Genomic DNA, 25310 nt, shown 5'->3' on the forward strand with positions numbered 1-25310 from the left:
GTGGAAATCTTCAGAGATATTAAAAGTTTGTCAGCAAATATCAATTATTTAGCTAAACAGATTTATGCTCATTTTGTAGCATCTGAATGCAGTTGTGAATGCAGTTGTGACTGTGTTGTTTCTTTTCAATTTAAATCTTCAAGTTTAGTCTTTTGAGAGCTGAAGTAAACCATCTATTCAGTTCTATGCAAACAGATTTGCATATAACACTGCAAAAGGACAAGTTAATCAGAATGTGATTGTGACATTTTAAATAACTATAATTCAGAGATTTTACACACTTTTCAACATATATATCCACCAGTTTGTTTGAAATTTGTATTTATTTTCAATATTACGGTTCTAAAATAGTAACCACAGAAGTTTTCCCAAAGTTATAACATTTTTTGAAGTAACCAAAAAGTTACAAAGAGTCGTACAAAAGATAGCAGTTTACCCGACAACTTGTTCAGTAAAACAAATATGCAGCATTGTGCAATGTTAAAAGTATAAATCAGTGCTAATGATTTAAGGATTTAAACCAATGCAGATAATTTCCAAAAAGTCATTTTATTGTGAACATTTTTGAAACATTATCCAAAACAAGGAATTTCCAGATTCAAGATAAAAAGGAAGCAATGTAAAATTACAACAAAATCGCAAATGCTGAAAAACATCATCAATAAACACAAACTTGTCCATTGTTTTTTTCCTTTTTAAACTAACATGATGGAACCAAATTTCAAGTAGTAACAGACCAACACTAATGAGAAAGATTCTGAAAATATATTTTGGATGCACATTGATCTTATGACAGTCCTTTTAACTCAATGCCAGAGGTCAGAATTTCAAAGTGAGATGCTGTTGAATGAGGAAGGAATTTGGCAGAAGGGAAGCCTGATCTTCAATTAACATTTGTGTTAGATGCGCTTATGCTGACATGCAGATTATGCCTCGTGTTGATTATTTAGCCTTTGCTGTTTCACAAATGTAACTATGGAGTAGGAAAGAGGATGTTTATATATACATATGGTTTTTAAACTGAGCAACATATAAAATGGGCTATCCAAATTCGGGGAAGGTCAAAAAAAGAAACAAGGAGGAACTAATGCATCAGGTGGACTAACCTGTGGCTCCAAACCAAATTTCTGACCACAGATAAGGGAGACCCAACCCTACAATCTGTTTCTTTATATTAAAAAAAGTTATATTAATTAGTAACATATGGGTGTGAATCGTTTAGTTATAACACAATCTTTACAGATGGAGGAAGCACAATTAGCTCAGTGGAGTCACCAATCCCTGAAGCATCATCATCAGTCTTCGAGCTCTTTTGCTCACAATATTAAGGGGGTCTGCCTGGTTGAACTGATAGAGTTTCTGTCTCACTTGATTTAATACAGAACCCATGTGATCTCGAGCAACAGGGTCTGTGTGATCCAGATTCATGACTGCATCTTCCAGATAACTGAAATGAAAGTAGAGATTAATTATTGCACAGGCAGCTTTTTTGCCACCCAAGCCTGCTTTGCCATTTAATACCATCATAAGTGATTTTCTACCTTAATATCATATTCCAGTTTTCTCCCCACACCCCAATGCATTTTGTGTGTGGTGTCTAAATACCTCCTAAAATAAAACCATCACCTTCCATGCCAGAGAATTCTATAGATTTACCCAGAGTGACGAGATTTAGTCATAGTCATACAGCACGGAAACAGGCCCTTCAGCCCAACTTGCCCACACCAACCAACATGTCCCAGCTACACTAGTCCCACCTGCTTGCGTTTGGCCCATATCCCTCCAAACCTATCCTATCCCATGCACCTGTCTAACTGCTTCTTAAATGTTGCTATAATCCCTGCCTCACCGACCTCCACTGGCAGCTTGTTCCATACACCCACTTCCGGTTGTGTGAAAAAGTTATCCCTCAGATTCCTAAAATCTTTCCCCCTTCACCTTAAACCTATGCCTTCTGGTCCTCGATTCCCCTACTCTGGGCAAGAGACTCTGTGCGTCTAACCAATCTATTCCTCTCATGATTTTAGACACCTGTTTATACACCCCTCATCCTCTTGCACTCCAGGGAATAGAGTCCTTTAATTTAAATTCTCTCAATTTTTCTTAATGTCAGTGCAAGATGCTTTAGCTCATACCTGACTGTAAACCCTCATTACCCTCCCACCCCTCAGGGGCAATCCCTCCACATCCACTGTGTCCACCCTTGGCAGAATGGTCAATACCTAATGTTAATATGACTTTTTGTAATGGAAAAGTCGGCAAACCAAATCAGCAATTGGTGGAAAAGATAGACAATGAAGACACATGGAACTGCTGATGCTAGTTTACAAAAAAGGAAAAATACATACTGGAGTAACCCTGTTGTTCAGGTAACATCCCTGGAGAATCCTCTGTCCTTGCTCTCTAGAGATGCTGCCTGACCCACTGACTTACTCCAGCACTTTGTGTCTTTTTTATACAAACAATGAACTTGTATTTACTTATAAACTGCCTTTCACGCTGTAAGAGTGTCGAAAAAATAATTGTTGGCATTAATTTATCCTGAAATAAATCGCTCTGAATGTGGAACTATATGCACGATGGTTTAATACCTGATCTGAACGATGGCACTGACTGGAACACTAACGCAGAGTGCTTATACAAATCCTGGGGTTGGTCAGCACTACACAAGATGCCTTCTTCGAAGCACAAAAAATACTCGAAGAAAAGTAATTGCTTAAAATTATTTTATTCCAGTGTTAACTAACAGGTTATTAATTCTTAAGATAGACACAAAAAGCTGGAGTAACCCAGGGGGTCAGGCAGCATTTTTCATTCATTTGTTCTATGTACCTTCCATATCTCTCATTTCCCCTTCCCCTGACTCTGTCTGACGAAGGGCCTCGACCCGAAATGTCACCTTTCCTTCTCTCCAGAGATGCTGCCTGTCCCGCTGAGTTACTCCAGCTTTGTGTGTCTATCTTTGGTGTAAACCAGCATCTGCAGTTCCTTCTAACTAATTCTTTGATTATTTCAGCTTTCCAGTTGTGATTTTTCCTTGTTTGTTTTTTTTTCCTTTGTACCTTACCTGAGTTTTAATTCTGTGCGAGAGTTGAGATCAGTGGAGAGCTGTTGAATTAGTGAAAGCAAAACCGGTTGAGTTAGGGGACACGGATGCTGACCGAAGACCAGATGCGAATCCACAGTTTCACAGACATAAAGGACCAGGTTGAGATCGGCTGCAGTCAAGGCCTGAGTGACAGAAAAGAAAGAATTAATGAAGATGGCTAATAGCTCAGTTTATTGCACAAACATAAGCTCATGTTTTCTGCACAAATCATTGCATTTTTACTCAGCGGATCAGGCAGCATCTCTGGAGAAAAGGAATGGGTGACATGTCTACCCCGAAGAGACAAAAATAGCTGGAATAACTCAGCGGGTCAAGCAACATTTCTGGAGAAAAAGAATGGGTGACATTTTGGGCCAAGACCCTTTATCAGAACCAGATTTTTGGAAAACTGCCGATTCTATGGAGTGGTGCAGCGGTAGTATTGCTGCCTTACAGCGCCAGAGACCCGGGTTTGACATCGGGTACTCCGGATTCAAGACGTACAGGTTTGTAGGCTAATTGGCTTGGTTAAATTGTAAATTGTCTCTAGTGTGTGTAAGGTAATGTTAGCGTGCGGGGATCGCTGGTTGGCCGACGAGCCTGTTTCTGCACTGTATCTCTAAACTAAAGAGGAATGGCATTGAACCAAATCAGAACAGACTCCGGTCACAAAGTAAACCAGAAACAGCTGTGGCTAAGTTAGGAAAATTGCAAGTCAACAGAATGCATTCTGCTTTTGGTCCTCAAGTCAGTGCACGTTCCCATCTTTGGGATGTTATTAAATGGCAGAGTGCAATGCTGCACTAACAACTTAATAAAAATACCATCCAGTAAAATACTAGTTTTCACCCTGCACAATCTTAATTACTTGCAACTTCAGCCTCATTTGTGGGAACATTAAACAGCTTGAGAAATGCTTGATGCTTAATTTTTAGTCCGATGAGAATGCTGAATTTATAGAAAATAATATCCTGTCTGCTAATTTAGTAGGGAAGCCAGTTATTGCCAAGCAATCATATCAGTAAACTGTAGTCGCAGTAATTCAGTTTTAATTAATCTGCCTTCAGTAGGCAGTATCCAATAATATAATCTTTGCATTAGTTCCATCTGAAAATAATTTAATGTTGAGATTTTCTGATTGCCTTAATATTACTTTTGGGCAATTTATAACCATGAAAACATGCATCATATAACTCACAACTGAATAACCTCAAAACACTGCAATGCTGTGATATTTCTAAGGAAACAATTTACTAAGTTGGTTCACTTGCATTTCAGAAGTCGCTAAGTCTTAGGAGCAGAACTTGGCCCATCGAGTCTACTCTGCCATTCAATCACGGCTGATCTATCTTTCCCTCACAACCCCATTCCCCTGCCATCTCCTACAACCTTTGACATCCTTACCACTTAAAAATCTGTCAATCTCCGCCTTAAAAATATCCATTGACTAGGCCACAGCCATCTGTGGCAATGAATCCCACAGATTCACCACCCTCTGACTGAAGACATTCTGCATCATCTCCTTTCTAACGGTACATCCTTTTATTCTGAGGCTGTGGCCTCTGGTCCTAGACTCTCCCACTAGTGGAAATATCCTCTCCACATTCACTCTATCCAGGCCTTTCACTATTCGGTACGTTTCAATGAGGTCTTCATCCTTTTAAACTCCAGCGAGTACAGGCCCAGTGCCTTCAAACGCATCATCTGTTAACCCAATCATTCCTGCGATCATTCTCATAAACCTCCAATGCATTCTCTCCAAAGCCAACATATTCTCCCTCAGGTATATGGCCAAAAACTGCTCACAATTTTCTAAATGCAATCTGTCCAGTGCCCTATAAACCTCAGCATGACTTTCCTGTTATTGTATTCTAGCCCTCTCGAAACAAATGCTACCATTGCATTCGCCTTCACCAATGTACGGGAATCGCTGGTCGGCACAGACTCATACAAACATAGAAAATAGGTGCAGGAATAGGCCATTCGGCCCTTTGAATCAGCACTGGCATTCAATATGATCTTGGCTGATCATCCAAAATCAGAATCCCGTTCCTGCTTTCTCCCCATATCCCTTGATTCCGTTAACCCCAAGCGCTCTATCTGACTCTCTGTTGAATATAAGCCCAGTCGATCCATTCTTTCATCATATGTCAGTCCTGCCATCCCGGGAATTTACTTGGTGAACCTACACTGAACTCCCTCAATAGCAAGAATGTCCTTCCTCAAATTAGGAGACCAAAACTGCACACAATACTCTAGGTGCGGTCTCACCAGGGCCCTGTACAACTGCAGTAGGACCTCCTTGCTCCTATATTCAAATCCTCTCGCTATGAAGGCCAACATGCCATTTGCTTTCTTCACTGCCTGCTGTACCTGCATGCTAACTTTCAGTGACTGATGTACAAGCACACCCAGATCTCGCTGCACCTCCCCTTTTCCTAATCTGACACCAATCAGATAATCTGCCTTCTTGTCTTTGCCACCAAAGTGGATAACCTTACACTTATCCACATTATACTGCATCTGCCATGTATCTGCCCACTCGTCCAACCTGTCTACGTTGCCCTGCATCCTCATAGCATCCCCCACCCAGCTCACACTACCCCCAGTTCACACTACCACCCAGCTCACACTTCCCACACCGCCACCCAGCTCACACTGCACCCAGCCCACACTGCACCCAGCTCACACCGCACCCAGCCCACACCGCACCCAGCCCACACTGCCCCCAGCCATCCAGCTCACACTACCACCCAGCTCACACTTCCCACACCGCCACCCAGCTCACACTGCACCCAGCCCACACTGCACCCAGCTCACACCGCACCCAGCCCACACTGCCCCCAGCCACCCAGCCCACACTGCCCCCAGCCACCCAGCTCACACTTCCCACACCGCCACCCAGCTCACACCGCCACCCAGCTCACTACCACCCAGCCCACACTGCCACCCAGCTCACACTGCCCCCAGCCACCCAGCTCACACTGCACCCAGCCCACACCGCCACCCAGCCCACACTGCACCCAGCTCACACTGCCCTCAGCCACCCAGCTCACACCGCCACCCAGCTCACATTGCCCCCAGCCACCCAGCTCACTGCCCCCAGCCACCCAGCTCACACTACCACCCAGCTCACTGCCCCAGCCACCCAGCTCACACTACCACCCAGCTCACACTGCCCCCAGCTCACTGCCACCCAGCTCACACTGCCCCCAGCTCACTGCCACCCAGCTCACTGCCACCCAGCCCACACTGCACCCAGCTCACACTGCCCCCAGCCACCCAGCTCACACTGCCCCCAGCTCACGTCCACCCAGCTCTGTGGCATCCACACCGGTGGGCTTGTACTTCTAACCTAAAGATAAATATCTTTTTCACCTCATGGTAATAAGTTCCTTTAATCTCCAGCACATACCTGTTGAAAGGCTTGGTTAAGTTGGCCCTGTTGCAACAGCTGCAAGACGTGTGCCTGCTGGGACTGGAAGTCCGCGTGTGTGGATGGGATGGGGGTGCCAGCCGCTGATCGCATGGCCTGCATGATGCTGGAAGCAACAACAACTTGCTGCTCCTTCATTGCGAGGCCAACTTCTCCTTTCACAATTCTCTGCACTTGAGTTAGAATGGATTCCTGCAAACTGTTAGAAATCATCATTAATGCCAGGAAGCCTTTTTCATTAAGCCGTACATTTGGGAAAAGCTGCGGATACATTTATTTGGTAAACTGTCCTTATCTAATATTTGCAATGCGGAACAGTGCACTCCAACTATGACAAAACAGAGAAAAAAAGTCAATTTATAATCTGTGGTTAAGACATTCTACTTTTGATGTTGTGCTTTTCAATCTGCCTTAATGTTATGCACAAATACCCAAAAATTAGTACATAACTACAAATATTGTTTTTAAAATTTCACTCTACACGCATTTAACTGCAGTGGTTCCACCTGAGTTCTTCTCCCATGGGGGCTTTTATCCTGAAGATCTTAAAATGCTACAGCAGGTGACTCAATGACGAAATAGGCTGCCTAACAGGCATGGAAAGACTGGCCACCATCTGCTCTCAGTGTGATGCTGCCAAACATGGGATGGCACATGCTATTTAAATTTAAAATACCTGGTATGAATACGCACTTGTTCAATTAATATTGATGATTCCAATATGTTTTATCTTGTTTAGATTCACACAGGTTTACACTAATTGCTGGAGGAACTCAGCAGGTTCATAAATTATAGGAGCAGAATTAGGCCATTCGGCCCATCAAGTCTACTCTGCTATTTAATCACGACTGATCTATCTTTCCCCGTCAACCCTATTCTTCTGCCTTCTCCCTGTAACCCAACACCAGTTGTTGCCTGACCTGCCGCATTCCTCCAGCACTGTGTTTTGCTCAATGTTCCAGCATTAGTCTCATGTCTCTAGGTTTACACCACTCGGCTATGATCTAGAGGCTTGATAGCGCAGCTTGCACAGTCTCTGCCTCACAGTGCCAGAGACACAAGTTTAATTCAGAGGTTGGGTGCTGTCTGTGTGGAGTTTACATGTTATCCCTGTGACCCCGTGGGTTTCCTCCGAGTGCTCTGGTTTCCGCCCACATCCCAAAAACAAACCAGTTTGTTGGTCAATTGGCCTCTGTAAGTTGCCTCTCGTGTGTAAGGAGTGGATGCAAAACTAGTGCCAATGGTCAGTGTGCTAAAAGCCTACTTCCATGCTGTGTCTAAACTAAACTAAAGGCTGGTAGGCAAAACTGGACCAACAAAATGCCCCAGCACGGATTTACGAAGGGAAAATCATGCTTGACTAATCTTCTGGAATTTTGAGGATATAACTAGGAAAATGGACAAGGGAGAGCTGGTGGATGTAGTGTACCTGGACTTTCAGAAAGCCTTCGATAAGGTCCCACATAGGAGATTAGTGGGCAAAATTAGAGCACATGGTATTGGGGTTAGGGTACTGACATGGATAGAAAATTGGTTGGCAGACAGGAAACAAAGAGTGGGGATAAATGGGTCCCTTTCAGAATGGCAGGCAGTGACTAGTGGGTTGTGTTGGGACTGCAGCTGGGACTGCAGCTATTTACAATATACATTAATGACTTAGATGAAGGGATTAAAAGGAACATTAGCAAATTTGCAGATGACACAAAGCTGGGTGGCCTTGTGAAGAGTGAGGAGGATGCTATGAGGTTGCAGGGTGACTTGGACGGGTTGTGTGAGTGGGCAGATGCATGGCAGATGCAGTTTAATGTGGATAAATGTGAGGTTATCCAGTTTGGTGGTAAGAACAGGAAGGCAGATTATTATCTGAATGGTGTCAAGTTAGGAAAAGGGGAAGTACAACAAGATCTGGGTGTCCTAGTGCATCAGTCACTGAAGGAAGCATGCAGGTACAGCAGGCAGTGAAGAAAGCTAATTGAATGTTGGCCTTCATAACAAGAGGAGTTGAGTATAGGAGCAAAGAGGTCCTTCTGCAGTTGTACAGGACCCTAGTGAGACCACACCTGGAGTACTGTGTGCAGTTTTGGTCTCCAAATTTCAGGAAGAACGTTCTTACTATTGAGGGAGTGCAGCGTAGGTTCACGAGGTTAATTCCCGGAATGGCAGGACTGTCGTTTGTTGAAAGACTGGAGCGACTGGGCTTGTATACACTGGAATTTAGAAGGATGAGAGGGGATCATATGGAAAAATATAAGATTATTAAGGGATTGGACACGCTCGAGGCAGGAAACATGTTCTCGATGTTGGGGGAGTCCCGAACCAGGGGCCATAGTTTAAGAATAAGGGGTAGGCCATTTAGAACGGAGATGAAGAAAAACTTTTTCACACAGAGTTGTGAAGCTGTGGAATTCTCTGCCTCAGAAGGCAGTGGAGGCCAATTCCCTGGATGCTTTCAAGAGAGAGTTAGAGCTCTTAATGATAGCGAAGGGATATGGGGAGAAGGCAGGAACGGGGTACTGATTGTGGATGATCAGCCATGATCACGGTGAATGGTGGTGCTGGCTCGAAGGGCCGAACGGACTACTCCTGCACCTATTGTCTATTGTCTAAAATCTTACTGGGACAAATCCTCTCCTTCTGAGTCGTAAATTCAGCCGTGAGAATTTTAACACTTGAATTTTCGAAGATCTAACATGTTACAAAAATGGTTGTGGAACTTTCTCCAAGTTGAAAAATAAATTCTCATGATTTACAGGCCCTCTCATCAAGGTATATTGTAACTTTCAGTTTAAATCTATCCACTGGATTGTATCAAGCAATCCTTTAGTTGGGCTTTCCAGAGCCATTTGTACTGTGAAAATTCTCCCTGTTTTGTACTGGAATGCCACTTAAACCAACCACAAAACATTCTCCATAATTGCACAAAATTATCTTCTACACTCAGTAATTTGGATGGTACATCTCACAATTATATTACAACAGAGGACCACTGACATCTTGGTTGGATTTAAGCCTTGCTCCTGGTGACACCATAACAGCACATTCCTAGCATCCACATTGTAGAAAACTCTAAAAAGCAAGAAACATAACGAGCCGCTTGCTACTCACTTGCCAACAATGATGTGAAGCTGATGTTGCATTTCGGAACGCATCCCGTTAGTGATGGTAGCAGCAAGATGATCTGTGGCATTCTGGAAATGGTCAACCATTTGCTGCAGCTGAGTTATCATTGGATCTCTGCTCTCTTGCTCTTGGGTCTTCTTTGATTGAAGGCGTATCTCAAGTTGCTGAATATCTGTGTGGGTGAAATGCAATTTAAAAAAAAAAGTTAATGTCCTAGATTAATATATCAACTGAAAATTACATTGTTGATGTCATTTAACAATAGCGCAAAGTTCACAATTTGCTTTCAATACTTTGCTCCCAATGAGGCTTCCAAAATAATGTTATTGTTCAGACAGAGAAGGATAATCCAGAATCAATAGGATTCCCAAACATTCCCTGCACTGACTCATTGGTGCCATTATCAGCCACCATTTTGCACCGTCAGATCTTCCATTGGAGACAATTCCTCGGCATTCTGTTAAAAACATTTCTCCTTCCTGACATTTCTGGCCATCTCTCATCCACCACCATATTCATTCCATTGTTATGAACTCCTGCCTCCCTCCCCTTCCTCTCTGTCCATCCACACTCCTCTGTCATCTCTTCTCCGCCCACTCCTTCAACTGGTCAGATGAAGTCCCTGGCTGCATCCTCAGGACCTGTGCGGATGGATCAGCTGGGAGAGGTATTCACATTCGTCTATAGCCTCTCATTACTCCTTTCTGACTACTCCCCACCTGCTTCACAAAGACCACTATCGTCACAGCACCAAAGAAAGGTAAGGCAGCGAGCCATAATGATTTCTGTCCAGTGGCTCTGACATCCACATTCATGAAGTGTTTCAAGAGATTGGTGGCGGCACACGTTAACTCCAACCTTCCAGGCAGCCTGATCTTCTGCCGTTTGCTTACCATCGCAACAGATTCACTACAGATGCCATCTCCCTGGCCCTTCCATCTCTCTGGAGCACCTATACGACAAGGCCTCCTATGTTAGACTGTTATTTATTGATGACAGCTCTGCCTTCACCACCATAATTGCACTGGCTGTAATATTAGCAACGATCTGTCCTGGATCAGCCACATTGATGTGACAGTTGTGACACACCAAAGCCTCTACATCCTAAGAGAAAATTCGGCACGTCTTCAGTATCTCTTACAAACTTCTGCAGATGCACCACAGAAAGCAGACTGAAAGCTGCATTAAAGCTTGGTTTGGGAACAGCTCTGCTTAAGACTGCAAGAGATTTGTAGAGAATTATAGATGTATCTCAGTCCATCGCACAAATCCCACCACTGACTCATTCTATGCTTCACAATGCCTCAGAAAAACAGCGAGCATAATCTACGATGTCGCACCCCGGCTATTCCTTCTCCCTGCTCCCACCAGGCAGAGGTACAGAAGGCTGAGATCACGCACCACCAGACTCAGGAACAGCTTCTTCTCCTCTGTTATCGCCTTTTGAAAGGTCGTTCTATAAGCTAGGGTGCTGTTCGATTCACCTTTACCCCACTGCGGACATTGTACTTTGTCTAAGGAACTATGTGCTACAACACTGAGAACAACATTGTGTCCTCCGTAACTTCCCCATTGCTCTATCAATTGCACTTGCGTTTGAAGTGATTGTACTCTATATCTGATCTGTACGGATAGCATGGGAAACAAAACACTTCAGTGTACCTCAGCACATGTGCCAGAAATAAACCTAAATCTAGTTATCAGAGTCGGAAACTCTCTCCTGATCCAGAAGCTGCCCCATTGCAGAAATTGCCAACCTTCCCAGTTACCAGCACAACACCAATCAGCTAATTCCACCCCGAATACTAATTGAATGCCTTCATGCTCTGAACTGTTCCAATTCCATTCAACCATTTATTTTTACTGTGAAATGAAAGAAAACTTCATTATCAGAGTGAAAAGTATCAGAGGTTTTTTATTAAAATGTTAAGTTTTGACATTGTGAACATAAAGACTATGAAGGAATAAAGTATCACCTACATTCTTGAGTTCCCTGTTTGAAGCTGTCATTTATCTGCTGGAACATTGACTGGCATGCTTTTTCAAACACTGGCACAACTATGCTCTGGAATGCCTCCCTGTAAGTAGTTTGTATTGGGCCTTGCAAGGCATCAGCTGCAGCTCTTCCAATGCTCTCTGTAGTGTTCTGCAACCGCAAGTCAGAAAAGGAAACAGTTAACCAAAGAGGTCTTCCCTTTCAAACGGAGAAAACAAAATCCAAGTAAAATTTTAAATAAGGAAAATGTGGTATTTAGTGCTGGCAGCTTTCTACAGCTGTATGCTCCAGCATATTGTTTCAGCATATGAAAACGTAGATGTTCAATCATACAATGCAGGAAACCAGAGGAGGAGCCAGCGCTGCCGTCGCAGCTGCGGCTTGCCTGCAGTCCGTCTGTCTTTTGTGTTTTTTGTTGTTTTTGTATGAATTGTAGTTTTAATATGGTGTAGTGTTTGTATGTTATGTGGGGGGAGAGGGTGGGAGGGAACGGGAACTGTAAAAAATTCTCTCTCCCGAACGGAGACGCAACCTTTGTTTCTGTGTCGTGTCTCCGTTCCCGTTGCGGCCTACCACCGGCCATGCACCTGGGACCACCTGGGGCTCTGGTTCGCAGAGCCCGCGGCCCGGACTCACCACCTGCGGCGCTGGCTGCCTGCGGATGCTGCGGGAGCGGCTGCGACTCGTCTCCGGAGGCTCCTGGATGGGGGCCGACATCGGGAGCTCCGGCAACGGCAGCGACAGCGTGTTCGCCCGCCCCGAATCGCGGGGCTTGGGTCGGCCCGCCACGGACCTTTCACCGTCCGGCGCGGCCTGGAATAGGCCGTGGACCTTTCACCGTCCGGCGCGGCGCTCCAATGTCGGGAGCCCCCGACCGCCCCGACGTGGCAAGTTCAACAGCCTGACCTCGGGAGAAGACGGCAGGGAAGAGAAAATACATTCTGGCCTTCCATCACAGTGAGAAGGGACTGGAGGAGACTCACTGTGATGGATGTTTCTTTTGTTTGGTGTTAGTGTATGATTGTGTGTGTTATTGCATTTTTATTGATTATTCTTATTGTTCTTAGTGTTTCAACTGCGGGTAATGTTTCATTTCACTACACATTTATGTGTATGTGACAAATAAATGACTATTGACTGTAGCACAAGCCTTGTGTTCATTCTTCCATTGACGTTAGTCACCTCTGAGGTAACATTAACTTAATCGTCACTCTAGGCATCACGCACAGCAAACATGTCCTACTATCTCTCTCCTTCCCCCAACCACAAACGTGAGAACCAATAGCCAAGTTCCAGATCACATTCATAATATTATACATTAAGGACTTAAAAAAATAGGAATATTTGTAACGTGAACTTCATTCAGATAATTAAAGTGAAGGTCTACCATTAGCATAACTTCTTACATCAATATTTGTATACAATTTTGCTTGGGTGACATTTAATTTAGTTTAGAGATACAGTGTGGAAACAGGCCCATCAACCCACCGAGTCTGTGCGACCAACAATCACCAATTCTATCCCACACACTAGGAAAATTTACAGAAGCTAATTAACCTACAAACCTGCACGTCTTTCGAATGTGCCAACATAAGTAACTTAAAATTGAAACAATTTACTTTAAAACCAGTTTAATAAATAAAAATAAAAAAGGGAAACATTGGCCCCTCCAAAAAGGTTTGGACTCAGACAACTTTTAACTAGGTCCCTTAGGAACATCTCAATATACAATGTCAGCATCAAACTCTATGGATTAGAGTGTTTGTGTTTTATAATTCCTTTCATGTGCAGAAATGGTTGCATCACTTCATCTAAGATATTGTTGCAACTAGTATAGCTAGAGTTGCAAAACCAGAAAAGCTACTGCCAATGATGATGGACTCAACACCACAAATGTGGCAAGAATTAGATTGGGAAAACCAAGCAATTCATGGAGCTGAACATAGGAATGTAGCCTCTGAAGGGCAACCAGTCAAATCCTAGAAACAAGGAACTGCAGGCGTTGACTTACAAAAGTAGACAAAGGGCTGGATTTACTCAGTGGGTCAGCAGTATCTCTAGAGAACATGGATAGTTGATGTTTCAGGTTGGAGCCCTTCTTCAGACCTGAAGAAGGGTCCCAATCTGAAATGTCCCCAATCCAGCTGCTCCTGAAATGCTGTCTGACCCTCTGAGTTACTCCAACACTTAGTCCCTTCTCATTCCAATCCTATACTGACTGGAGGTTTGAACCTACCTGTTTTCATTGAAGAGCTTTGGCCACTCAGAGACAGGCCAGATGCTCCCAGTGGAACAGTTGCTGCAGTGAAGTTGAACCATCGCATCGCAAGTCGTTTCCAGAGGGGAAACAATACAATTGCTGTGTGCATTGTAAGAAGAGCCCTAATACTGGGTAACATTGACAACAACCATGGAAAAGTCAATGATCTGGATAGCCTAATTAGAGGAGGTAACTGAACATTGAAAAGGAAATCCCAATGAAAAGTAAAGCAAATGTAATGGACACAACACGGAAAACGACTTGGATGCAAAACATATAAAATTGCAGAAATAGATTATGAGTTATTAAAAAATCTAGCTTAATTATTTGAAATCTGTCATTTTATAAGGCTGTCCGAAATTGAGAACAATTAAACGTTAGACGTTTAAAATTCTTACCTTAGATTTTATCATTTTTGTTACGTTTTCTTTTAATACTCCTTCAATTGCTGCAAGTTTGGTTGTAATCTGATTATTCAACTGACCAGATACAGGCTCCAAACATTTGGAAATAGCTTAAAAAAATAATTGTGAGTTAATGAATATGAACATGGATTTTCATTGAGTTAATCGCACTGATAAGGACATTAACTACAATCCTGCAACTCAAAGCTCCCTTCATGCTAAACCCTCAGTTAAACAATAATTGCCATGTACACGCATTAATCATATACTGACATGGATGGAAAAGTCCATTATGTACCATGAGCAGAAAATATACAGAATTAAGAGAAGAAAATCAAGTAGTTTAAAATAAATTAAATTTAGGGATTTAGAAAAAGCCTCAGCAATAGTGACCATTAAACTTTGACGAAATTATTCATCCAGTAACTGTATTTCATGTGTAGGAAAGAACTGCAGATGCTGAGTAACGCCACCAAGATAGACACAAAATGCTGCAGCGGCTTGGATATACCCCAACTATTCTGTAATTAAATATCAGAAAATTAAGAAATACAGTTACTGGATAAAATAATTTAGTCAAAGTTTTTAAGTAAATTAAGACCATTGGCATTGTCCTGATAAAATATTTTCAAATTCAATTGTACATACAAGAGCAATGAGTGGCAAATGTATAAATCGACAATCAATAGGATGTCCTATAGGAAGTATAATGCAAGTCGGCAATTTGACCCTTGCTATTCAATTAGATCTTTTAACTCAGAGGCATTTTCCTAGGTTTCATTCATATCTAAAGGAAGAACACTCATTCTTAAATACATTTAGCACTGAATCTCCATTGGCTAGAGAATTCCAAAATGTCACCCACTTTTGGGTGAAAACATTTCTTCTCTTCTTTTTCCTGAATTAGTGACATTACAAACAAAATCCTTGATTCTAACAACTTGTGTTAGTGGAAGACCCACAAATTCTAATGGAAAACCAAAATCAATACACTTTACATTACAAAAATAAATTTAATTTGTTAATTTAACTCCCAAGAACACTAGACAATAGGAACAGGAGAAGGCTACTTGCCCCTTCAAGCCTCACTTGCTTTTCAATATAATCATGGATTAACTCAATTAGTTGTATTAAAAAGTGATTTAAAAAAATTCTGAAGTACCTTGAGGAAAACCGCAACAAATTAATGCTGTAAAGCTGGGTTCCAAAGACATCAGTATTTGTGTGGAGGAAGCAAAGCCCAGCACAAAGCTGTTTGAGACTAACATTTCACCAGAAGATTCAGACATCAGGATATTTACTGGAATCCATGCTGACAGTTTAACACACAATTGACAGCATCTGCCAGCAGATTTTGTCCATCGACTCTTTCTCACTCTGTCCTTGCTGAGAACCATTTTCTGATTTCAGCATCCACATTATTTTGCTCTTGGTGAATTGCAGAATGCTTATTAAAAATGTGACTAAACTCTCTCCTACTTTAAGGTTCAGCAAAGCAGTTTTCAGTGTGTACTTACATTGCGGTAGGCTTTTCTTCATTTCATCCCGAACAGTCTTTTCTATACGATTACTGATAGAATTTGCTAAAGTCTGAGATAGTTGTTGAGACAACTGTTCCTGAAACTGCCCATTTCTTTCATGCCCTTCTGCCAAGATCCTGTCTGTTCGCCTCTCTAATGGTTTAAGTGTTAAGGCAAATCTTTAAAGATCACATGGATTGTGAATGAAAACAGTAATTTTGCATTTTTCTATCACTACATCTATTGTACAGCTTATCAGGTAAATGTCATTCAGCAAACAATTGTTTTAATCAAACAGAAAAACAGGAAAAGGGAGACAAAACTGCCGCTCAACGTACAAAATAGCAGCAGTCAATACATAAAAAGCAGCACCTAAACATCATCAGGTTATTAAAGATGCAATTTGAGGAGACAGAGGAAGGTGACACATAGAAAAGGAAATTCACAAAAGATCTCAAAACATCTCAAATAATTAAGTCAAAAGATCAAAGACATTAAACACAGCAATGTTCATTGGATTCATAAGGCTACAGCTGAGGATGATATCAAAAGAGGCATCCTGCTGGGCTGCTCGAAACACATATTAAAACAATCCAGAAAATGATCCAAGTATTCCCCTTGGAATAAACGCTTATTTTTATTCTAGTTCCCGATCACTAATATTCCATTCACCAGTCCATTTCTGAACTACCAAAATTGATCTCATGCACATCAATAATGTAATTTGCACATAATGTCTCCTCTTCTCATAGACAGTCCCTTGAATTACAGATGATCCACTTGCACTCTGGTTTTGTGGGTTCTGAGATGGCTACTGAGCCCAACATGACTACTGCAGCCTCCCCTCAGGTCAACGGGATGCATGTTTTGTGGGTGGTGCACTTCGACCACACTTACACAGGCTACTGCATTCCTGACGCACTGATAAGGGACTCTCAATTCTATCCAAAACACACCTTCTCCATTTTGAGCAGACCATGTAGCAAAGGTTCCCAGTGGTCGGTGTGGCTTTTACATTTCAAGGAAGTCGTGAATCTTTTTTTTTCGTGTGCACCTTGCATTCCCCCTCCCATATGAAAGTTCAAAACAATATGCCTTGCATGTCGAAGGTAGACATAAAATGCTGGAGTAACTCAGGTGGTCAGGCAGCATCCTTGGAGAAGGAATGGGTGGCGTTTTGGGTCGAGACCTGAAACGTCACTCATTCCTTCTCTCCAGAGATGCTGCCTGACCAGCTGAGTTACTCCAGCATTTTGTGTCTACCTTCGATTTAAAAACCAGTATCTGCAGTTTTCTTTCCTACATGCCTTGCATGTCCTTCTGCCAAGATCCTATCTGTTCACCTCTCCAAAAGTTCCCTGCAAACCATGTGGCCAGCAAAATGTGAAAATGTACCTACACATTGCTATTTATCAAAACAATGTATCTGCACTTATCCTTGGCACTGAAATCAAGGCCTGCCACTCATAGTCTCGAATAAAAGCTTTGCCTTTATTCCACCAAAACCATTCATCTTAAACGTCATTACACCTAAATCTCTTGAATTTAAAGATAATAGTTACCAATAATTTCCTCAGCTTCACGTAAAACAACTTGTTTTCCCTGTTTCTCCACATTACTGGTCCATCCTCCCTGGAAACAAGTTAGTGAACGTGCTGTGCAATTACTTCATGATCCATCCATTTATTTGGAAAGTATGGTGCCCAAATTGAACAAACTGGACATCCAAAATCCTGAAGTGTTTTACCAACTATAGCTTTCATGCTTTGTGTACACTATACCTCTATTATTAAACCTGAAGATATATTTTTGTTGAATAAAACTGTCCTGCCACGTCCAAGGAATATGTATCCACAACTCACCTTCTTGTTTTTTCTATTGACTTTTGATTTCAACCAACTGATAAAGATTCCCGACCCGAAAAGTCACCTATCCATGTTCTCCAGAGACGCTGCCTGACCCGCTGAGTTACTCCAGCACTCTGTGAAACGTCACCTATCCATGTTCTCCAGAGATGCTGCCTGACCTGCTGAGCTACTCCAGAACTTTGTGTCCTTGCTGGTAAGTCTTCCTCTGATGCGCTATTGATGTAATACAATTAAGAGAGTCTAGTGGTTATAAATCTTCAGAACCACCTTTAAACATAGTGGTAGGAGTCGCAATGTTAAGATTACATCCAGTTGAACTTCATAATGTAGTCAATCATATTGTGAACCTGCAGTTTTGTACTGCAACCAAGATATTACTTAATGGACAGAACCATTTAATCAGAGAAAGTATTTTTATCATCCTAAAATAGATACTCACAACACGTTACACATCAATACACAGAATACCAGTTGTATTTCCTTTCCATAGTGTCGTGCCTCTAAGCAGATAATATCCATCTCTATGAGGTTGAACATGGGATCCATCTCTATGAGGTTGAACATGGGAGAATGAAAGGATACGCTCGTGTTCTTGCTGTGTGACCATAATTCGCTCGACGTGACCCATGATCGAGCCCTGCACTGCATCCATGTGGTCAGTGAGCCTCTGCACAAGTTCCAACTGATTCTGTCTCAATTCACAGAGCTCCCTCTGTTGACTGCGCATCAGAGACAGCAACTCCTCCTGCTGGTTTGTGTTGAACGGCTGCTCGGGGAATAAAATTAATCTTTTAAGGATGTTTTAATAAAGATGAATTTAGACACCGATTAAATTACATGCAATGACCCGAGGTTCTCTTCTTCTGACATGAATGTAATTGTTTTGCACAGAGGGAACACCTGTTCTTTGGGCTTCGTGGGGCTGGTGGGGGGGGAGGGACCAGACCAAGAATGATGACGATGCTCCTTCAATGTTCTATGAGAAGCTAATCTTTGAAGACAAGCAAGAGAGCAATCAGCGTGTCTCAGTTTGCAAGTCATTTCAAAATAACATCCAATTTGTATTAAATTGGCCATGTTTAATGTGTTTAAAAAGTAAATGTAAATCAATAAGAAAGAAGCACAACGCATGCCTATATTTTGCGGAAAGGTCAGAAGCCATTCTCCCCTGACATTCACCAATTTTTACAAACCGTGGCAAATTAATCACAAGATCAACGCAATATTGAGACAATCATTAATAGACATTAGATCTTTGACATTACCATGTAATCCCTAATGGCCAATATCCAATTCTGTGAGAGGAAAATCTACATTTGATAATACAGATCAAAATTTGATTTCAGATTTCTATTTGGTCAGATTCTTATGTACGTATTTAGTAGTTTATGCTTATTTTCACTTTGGTCTATGGGTACTCTTGAGAGTTCAGTACCAGCACAAATACTTATTCTTCAAAGGATATAATTTATAAGTGGTTTGAAACTATGCATTGTAGAAAATGGCAATATCAATGAAAGCATCAACTGGAGGCATAATCTCTTCAACTCTAAATTTTAATTATTTTCCCCATGGATTCAACTTCACAGATTCACTCACTCTGAAATCTTATAATTGAATATTCTGTAACATCTAGTCATGAATGGAAAGAAAATAATAGCATTTACATATTTCAGACCATTATATATGACAAAAACGTAACAGGTGAATGGTGAAGGCCTAGATAAAGGTCAGACAGCACAAAAGCGAATTTAGTTGACTTCTACATTCTCAACTATACTTGTGAAAATAGGTATGGACCAAACAGATGTAAAAGAAAATTGCCAGGTGTTTGCAAAATACAGACTATATATAATTCTAAACTGTTTAACTCTTTGTACAAATGCAGTTATTTTAAGCACAAAATTCCTCATTTACATATTATTTTTAATTATTGGTTTATTTATTTTATGTGCATTCATTCCACAAACCAAAATGCATTTCTAAAAAAGAATTAACTATAATTTAAAATGGTTTGAAAATAATGTGCAAGTACCGACCTGCTGTTCTGACCGCGGGGACTGTGTGGTCTCCCTGAACAACAAAAGGGGAAAAAAGAAAGAAAATCACCGTTAAAATTTAAAGCTGTAACTATACATTAAAAAGTAGCAGTCGACCAAGGCAGGCAATCTGCACCAAACGTAGGCAGCAGAGGTAAGCATATTTCAATCAACAACTGCACAAGAGTGAGTTTTCGTGGATAGTTATCAGAAAAGGGAACAATGGGCGACTTACCTTCTCTAATTTAAGGACACTGAAATCAGTTCTGTATCTTATCCATATTTAAGATTAATTTAATTATCTAAACACAAGAGCTATTTGATTTACGCAATTCAACTGCATCATTAGAGTAATTAAATTTACTCATGTATCTCATGTATCTCATTTCCAAATTTTGCTACAATGAATCAATATGTTGAAATTAAATAATTTTTTGAGAGGCTGTATTTTTTGATACAGCCACAGTTCACACCACCTCAATTTCACAATGAATTATGACCAATTGAAGAATTAGCATTTACAGTGAGTCATGCAGCATGAAAACAGGCCCTTCAGCCCAACTTGCCCATGACGACCAAGATGCCCCATCTACACTAGTTCCACCAACCTGTGTTTGGCCTATTTCCCCTAAACCTTTCCTATCCATGTAACTGCCCAAATGTCTTTTAAACGTTGTAATAGCATCTGCCTCTACCACCTCCTCTGGCAGTTGGTTTATATACCCACCATCATGTGCAAAAAAGTTGCCCCTCGGGTTCCTATTAAATCTTTACCCTCTCACCTTAAACCTACGTTCTCTGGTTCTTGAATCATCTACTCTGGATAGAAGACTCAATGCATTCTAATCCCCTCATTATTGTATACTCCTCTACAAGGTCATCCCTCCGTCTCCTGCACTCCTCGCCAGCCCAACCTCTCCCTATAACCCAGGCCCTCAGGTCCTGGCAACATCCTAGTATATCATCTTGACACTCTCTCCAGCTTAATCACATCCTTCCTACAGCAGGGTGACCAAAACAGAACACTGTACTCCAAATGCAGCCTCGTACAACTCTAACATAATATCCCAACGTCTACACTCAATGCCCCGACTGAAGAAGGCCAATGTGCAGAATCCTCCTTGACCACCCAATCCACCCAGTGACGCCATTTTCAGGGAAAAGTTTCCTCAAAAAAACTATAACTGTCCTTCATAATACTTCCATACCAATCGATATAATTCAAATAATTGAATCTGAGTAATCCAATAGCTAAAATATGTAATTGAAAAAAAATCTTAATCAAATCATCTGAAGTAATTAACTTTGAATAATTTGTAGATAGATGTAGACTTCCACTAACCAAACTAAAACAAATGTAAAACAAATGATATTTCCTCCCCTAAATTGAATGCGAGATTTAAAAAAAAATCTTGCATTCAATTTAGGGGAGGAAGAAATTTTTTTAAATCTCAATTCATTCATGCAATAACATTAAATCGACATAATAGTTTTACAAGTAGATAAAAGGTCGCATACACAAGATGGAAACATGTACGGAATGTTAAAAACTGAGTATAAACTTAAACAAAACAATTGCCAAGATATGACGTAGAATTCATTCAAAAGCTCACCCCATCAGACAAGAACATCTGTCATTCAGAAAAGGAAAATCATCTTCCTTTGAAGAAACAATAAATTGTGGAAGCCAGAAAGCTTAGCGTTTAACGTAAAAGCAAACTATCTTGCCTTCATTGATAAAAATTACCAGACAATTGTGCACATAATGAGTAGTTAAAAAGGACATCCTGTCTAAGTAATAACCTTAATAATACTTTGATAGTTTTAACTAGTTATTGTCCACTAAATAGCTTATATTTGGACGTGTAAAGTGTTTTAATTCAATCACCCGCCACCATCGCACCGAGACTGATTATATTCTGATTTTGGATAAAGTAATCTAAGTTATTAAAAAAGATAAACCAGTTCAAACCGATACATAATCATATTACCTGCACCAACAAGTTGCAAAATGTCTTCCTTATGCTGGCATTGTAAATAAGTAAATAAAAGATTAATACCCATCTTCCTTTTTGCTTTTTCTCTTCAATTTGGGAGAGGATCGTGGAGATAGTTTTGATTTCCAGTCTTTAACTGGAAGTCGATGCGAGGCAGACTTTGAACCAAAGCTGCATGTTGTGGAAGCAAGACTTGCAACTTCATCATCGTGATCACTGTATTAACAACAACAAAAATACACATTTGAAGTACTTTCAGAATATTTCATTCTCTTAAAAAATAGGGCAGTTATTCATTTTAATAGCTTATTTATTTCTGCCAATTTCATTCTGTAATGACAACAAGCAGACAGAAAGTATCCATGAGACATCTTAGTACACAGTTGATATAATTTGTATGAGTTCCTATTGCGATTTTACCACTATGGTAAACTTTAGCTACAAATCCATTTCACCATCACTCCTTTATAATTACCTGTTTGTTTTCCTAGTCAAGCATTTCTTTGCTCCAATTTTATTTTGCTAACACACATTTAAACTGAAATGACGAATGAGCAAGACTGGATTTGAGCCAATTCTTATCATGATGTAGAGATTTTTACTCATCTTTCTAGTTTGACATATAATTGTTTGGACTATCAGTTGCTTGGAACTCTGCATTACCTCTGTTCAGCACTGGCATCCTGACTATCATGCTGGTGTAGCTGGTATGGATGCCGATGGAAGGTGGAGTTCTTATGTTTCTCTTGCATGTCCTCTCTGGAGCTTAAAAATAAAAGACTGATATGAAACTTTTGGAAAGATAGATAACTGCATGAATGTCATCCAGAGGCATCAGTTTGAATCCACTCAAACAATTCCTGGAAAATAGCCCTGCTAAAATCATGAAAATAACATGTAGGTCATTGCAGTTAAATAAAATTAATCAGAACTGTATCTTTTAATTATAAAGTCTAATTTATTTATTATACTAACTACAAACGATATGAAATTCTTCTTGACATTGAAGAATTGAAAACATATTTCATTATATTGTAGATTGATAATCAGTGATATGATCTGAAGTCCAACGTTAGATTACACTTCTCAAATTATTTGAATTAAGATTTGAAAACTTTCACTTGCCACTTCAGAAATAATGTTGAAACAAAACAAATTGCAGGAAGGTACCAATGAATTTATAGTGAAAGAAGCCATCCCTTTGTACAGAAACTAATGACTTCCACATCATATCACAGCATCTCTGGAGAACATTGACAGGCGATATTTCGGGTTGGGACCAGTCTTCAGATTGATTGTGGGGGGGGGGGGGGGGGGGGGGGGGAAGGGAAGAGAGAAAGCAGGAAGAGAGGAAGAAGCAGGACAAAGCCAGTTTACCAACTTTCAATCCAGGATAAAATAAAATGTTGCCAAGACTTTTTTATTTGAAGGAAACAGCACAGCAAAAATAGAATTTACTGAGGAAGATAAGATTTTACGCATCAACTACATTTAAAATAAAATGCATCTTCGGCTTTCAAAATTTCTATACTGGTAAATATTGCCAAAAAAAACTCCACCCCACTGTATAGAGGCCAGGGGACTGAAGGCAAAGGTTTGTGGAGAAAACAAGTAGCGTACAAGAGATCACCCAGCTAATGATGAACTAAATCATAGCAAGACCAGGCTGGGGCCGCCCCCCATCACAACCAGCTGAGTGTCTACTGCCTTCAAAGCCTTTCTTCCAAGGAATGTTGTATATCACAGACAAATGAATGTGCAAGGAAGTATGCAAAAGGCAAGGAGCAAATATAATGACCTGAACACAGTAGGTAGAATTATTTTTTAAACAAATAGCCAACATATGGAATGATTTACTGAGATCTATTATAAAGTTTGCGACTGTACCTCTCGTTGATACTGTTACGGGTTTCGCGAGTAATGTCGGGTGCTGCTGGCCAAGGTTGGGTGGCGACATTGTCCCCTGCTGCGTTATCCTGAGACAAGACAGATTCCAATAACGATGGAGTGCTCAGCCGCTCCACTTCCTTCTGAGGCATATCTAGAGAGTGCGGACTATGTTCTGAGTTCGGCCTGCTTCTAGGAGATAACAGATGCAGGGCTGAAGCTGCAGAGACCATGCTATCCATACGATGGTTCGGCTCCAAAACTTCACCGGCTAAAACGGAGCCTGCAAACGCACGCTGAAGGGTCTCTGAAGCTATTTCTGGAATGTCCTGAGACATTGCTGTGGAAGCAGAAGAGATCACATCAGGGGAACGTTCCCGTGTTGGTGAACTTTGAGGCACACAAAGGGGATCCACAGGCTGAAGCTCCAAAGGTAGTGACAAGTTAGCACCTGGAACCTAATAGAAAAGTAAACCAAGTTAGAATCATAACAGCGGGAGCAATTCAGCTCAACATATCTAAATTCATGATAATATTACACTTGGATATCAACTGAAAATTTGATCTGAATTAATTATACTGCATGAAGTAGCCAGCGCTGCTACAAATCAATTCTACCAATACTGGAAAACCAAAATGTAAGATAGATACAAAATGCTGGAGTAACTCAGTGGATCATGCAGCATCTCGGGAGAGAAGGAATGGGTGACGTTTCGGGTCTTGACCCAAAACGTCACCCATTCCTTCTCTCCCGAGATGCTGCCTGACCCGCTGAGTTACTCCAGCATTTTGTGTCTACCTTCGATTTCAACCAGCATCTGCAGTTTTTTTTCCTAAACCAAAATGTAAACTTGATATCACCATAAAGTAGATGTTCAATAGAATTTATATCTATCCATAAAATATTTTTAAAAGACACAAAGTGCTGGAGTAACTCAGGTCATCAGTCACTTGCTGCCTGACCTGCTGAGTTACTCCAGCACGTTGTAGCTTTTTTTTTTGTAAAAGAGCATCTGTTGATCTTACTCATAAAATTAGTAACTTGCACATTAAGCCTTTGACTTAGAAAGCACAAGAGGAGTAACGTAGTAAGGACATGAAAACTAGAAGGGAATATGCAGTTGATTTAAATTATTAGATCCTTTCATTGTTGTCTCAAGTTGTGTTTCACAAATATTCTGCGCATTATCCAAATGGTATAAGGTAGCTTTATAACAGAAAATCAACACCAAGGTTTTAAAGATTACTCCTTTTCTAATGTACGTACCTGCAGAGGTTTTGAAGGAAGCTGGTCAGAAAGTCCTGGGATAAGCTGCACAGAATTGTTTCTGGGACTGGCCTGGACACTGTTGCCTGTGCTGCCACCGAGAGCCACACTCTCTAATGTCACCTTTGGACTGAGGCACAAATCTTCCGCAGGTCTAAAGAAAGAAATTGCACAAGGCAACAACGTATTAGATTCTGAGAAGCAATTCCATCAATCTTTAAAATAATTTGCAACCCAAAATTTGAGATTAATATCATGCATAACTAATGATGTTTGTATGATATTGATATGTAAAAGATGATGTATTTCTCTGATTTTCTCAGGCTTCACATTCATAAACAATCAGTACAAAAGCAATTCACGTAAAGCACATATAAATCCTGCAAAAAGCAGAAATATTATCATTAAGCACTCATTAGCTTATGAAA

The 25310-nt window shown here is 41.0% G+C and overlaps 1 protein-coding gene across 1 annotated transcript in view; it reads right to left on the minus strand.

Annotated features, from left to right (window-relative positions):
• Nucleotides 1-343: 343 nt before the first annotated feature.
• The window catches only part of edc4 (enhancer of mRNA decapping 4), a 64448-nt gene continuing 39481 nt past the window's right edge, over nucleotides 344-25310 (minus strand). Inside the window, exons 17-29 of the mRNA XM_078400329.1 lie at nucleotides 24883-25036; nucleotides 23616-24073; nucleotides 22392-22493; nucleotides 21792-21944; nucleotides 19732-19765; nucleotides 18275-18458; nucleotides 15822-15977; nucleotides 14299-14414; nucleotides 11625-11790; nucleotides 9630-9816; nucleotides 6504-6723; nucleotides 3068-3231; nucleotides 344-1447 (exon numbers count right to left, since the gene is read on the minus strand). Of these exons, the coding sequence (XP_078256455.1) occupies nucleotides 1258-1447; nucleotides 3068-3231; nucleotides 6504-6723; nucleotides 9630-9816; nucleotides 11625-11790; nucleotides 14299-14414; nucleotides 15822-15977; nucleotides 18275-18458; nucleotides 19732-19765; nucleotides 21792-21944; nucleotides 22392-22493; nucleotides 23616-24073; nucleotides 24883-25036 (2284 nt within the window). The 3' untranslated portion in view covers nucleotides 344-1257. The remainder of the gene's footprint in view (nucleotides 1448-3067; nucleotides 3232-6503; nucleotides 6724-9629; nucleotides 9817-11624; nucleotides 11791-14298; nucleotides 14415-15821; nucleotides 15978-18274; nucleotides 18459-19731; nucleotides 19766-21791; nucleotides 21945-22391; nucleotides 22494-23615; nucleotides 24074-24882; nucleotides 25037-25310) is intronic.

This window comes from Rhinoraja longicauda, chromosome 6 (assembly GCF_053455715.1).
Source record: "Rhinoraja longicauda isolate Sanriku21f chromosome 6, sRhiLon1.1, whole genome shotgun sequence".
NCBI lineage: Eukaryota > Metazoa > Chordata > Chondrichthyes > Rajiformes > Arhynchobatidae > Rhinoraja > Rhinoraja longicauda.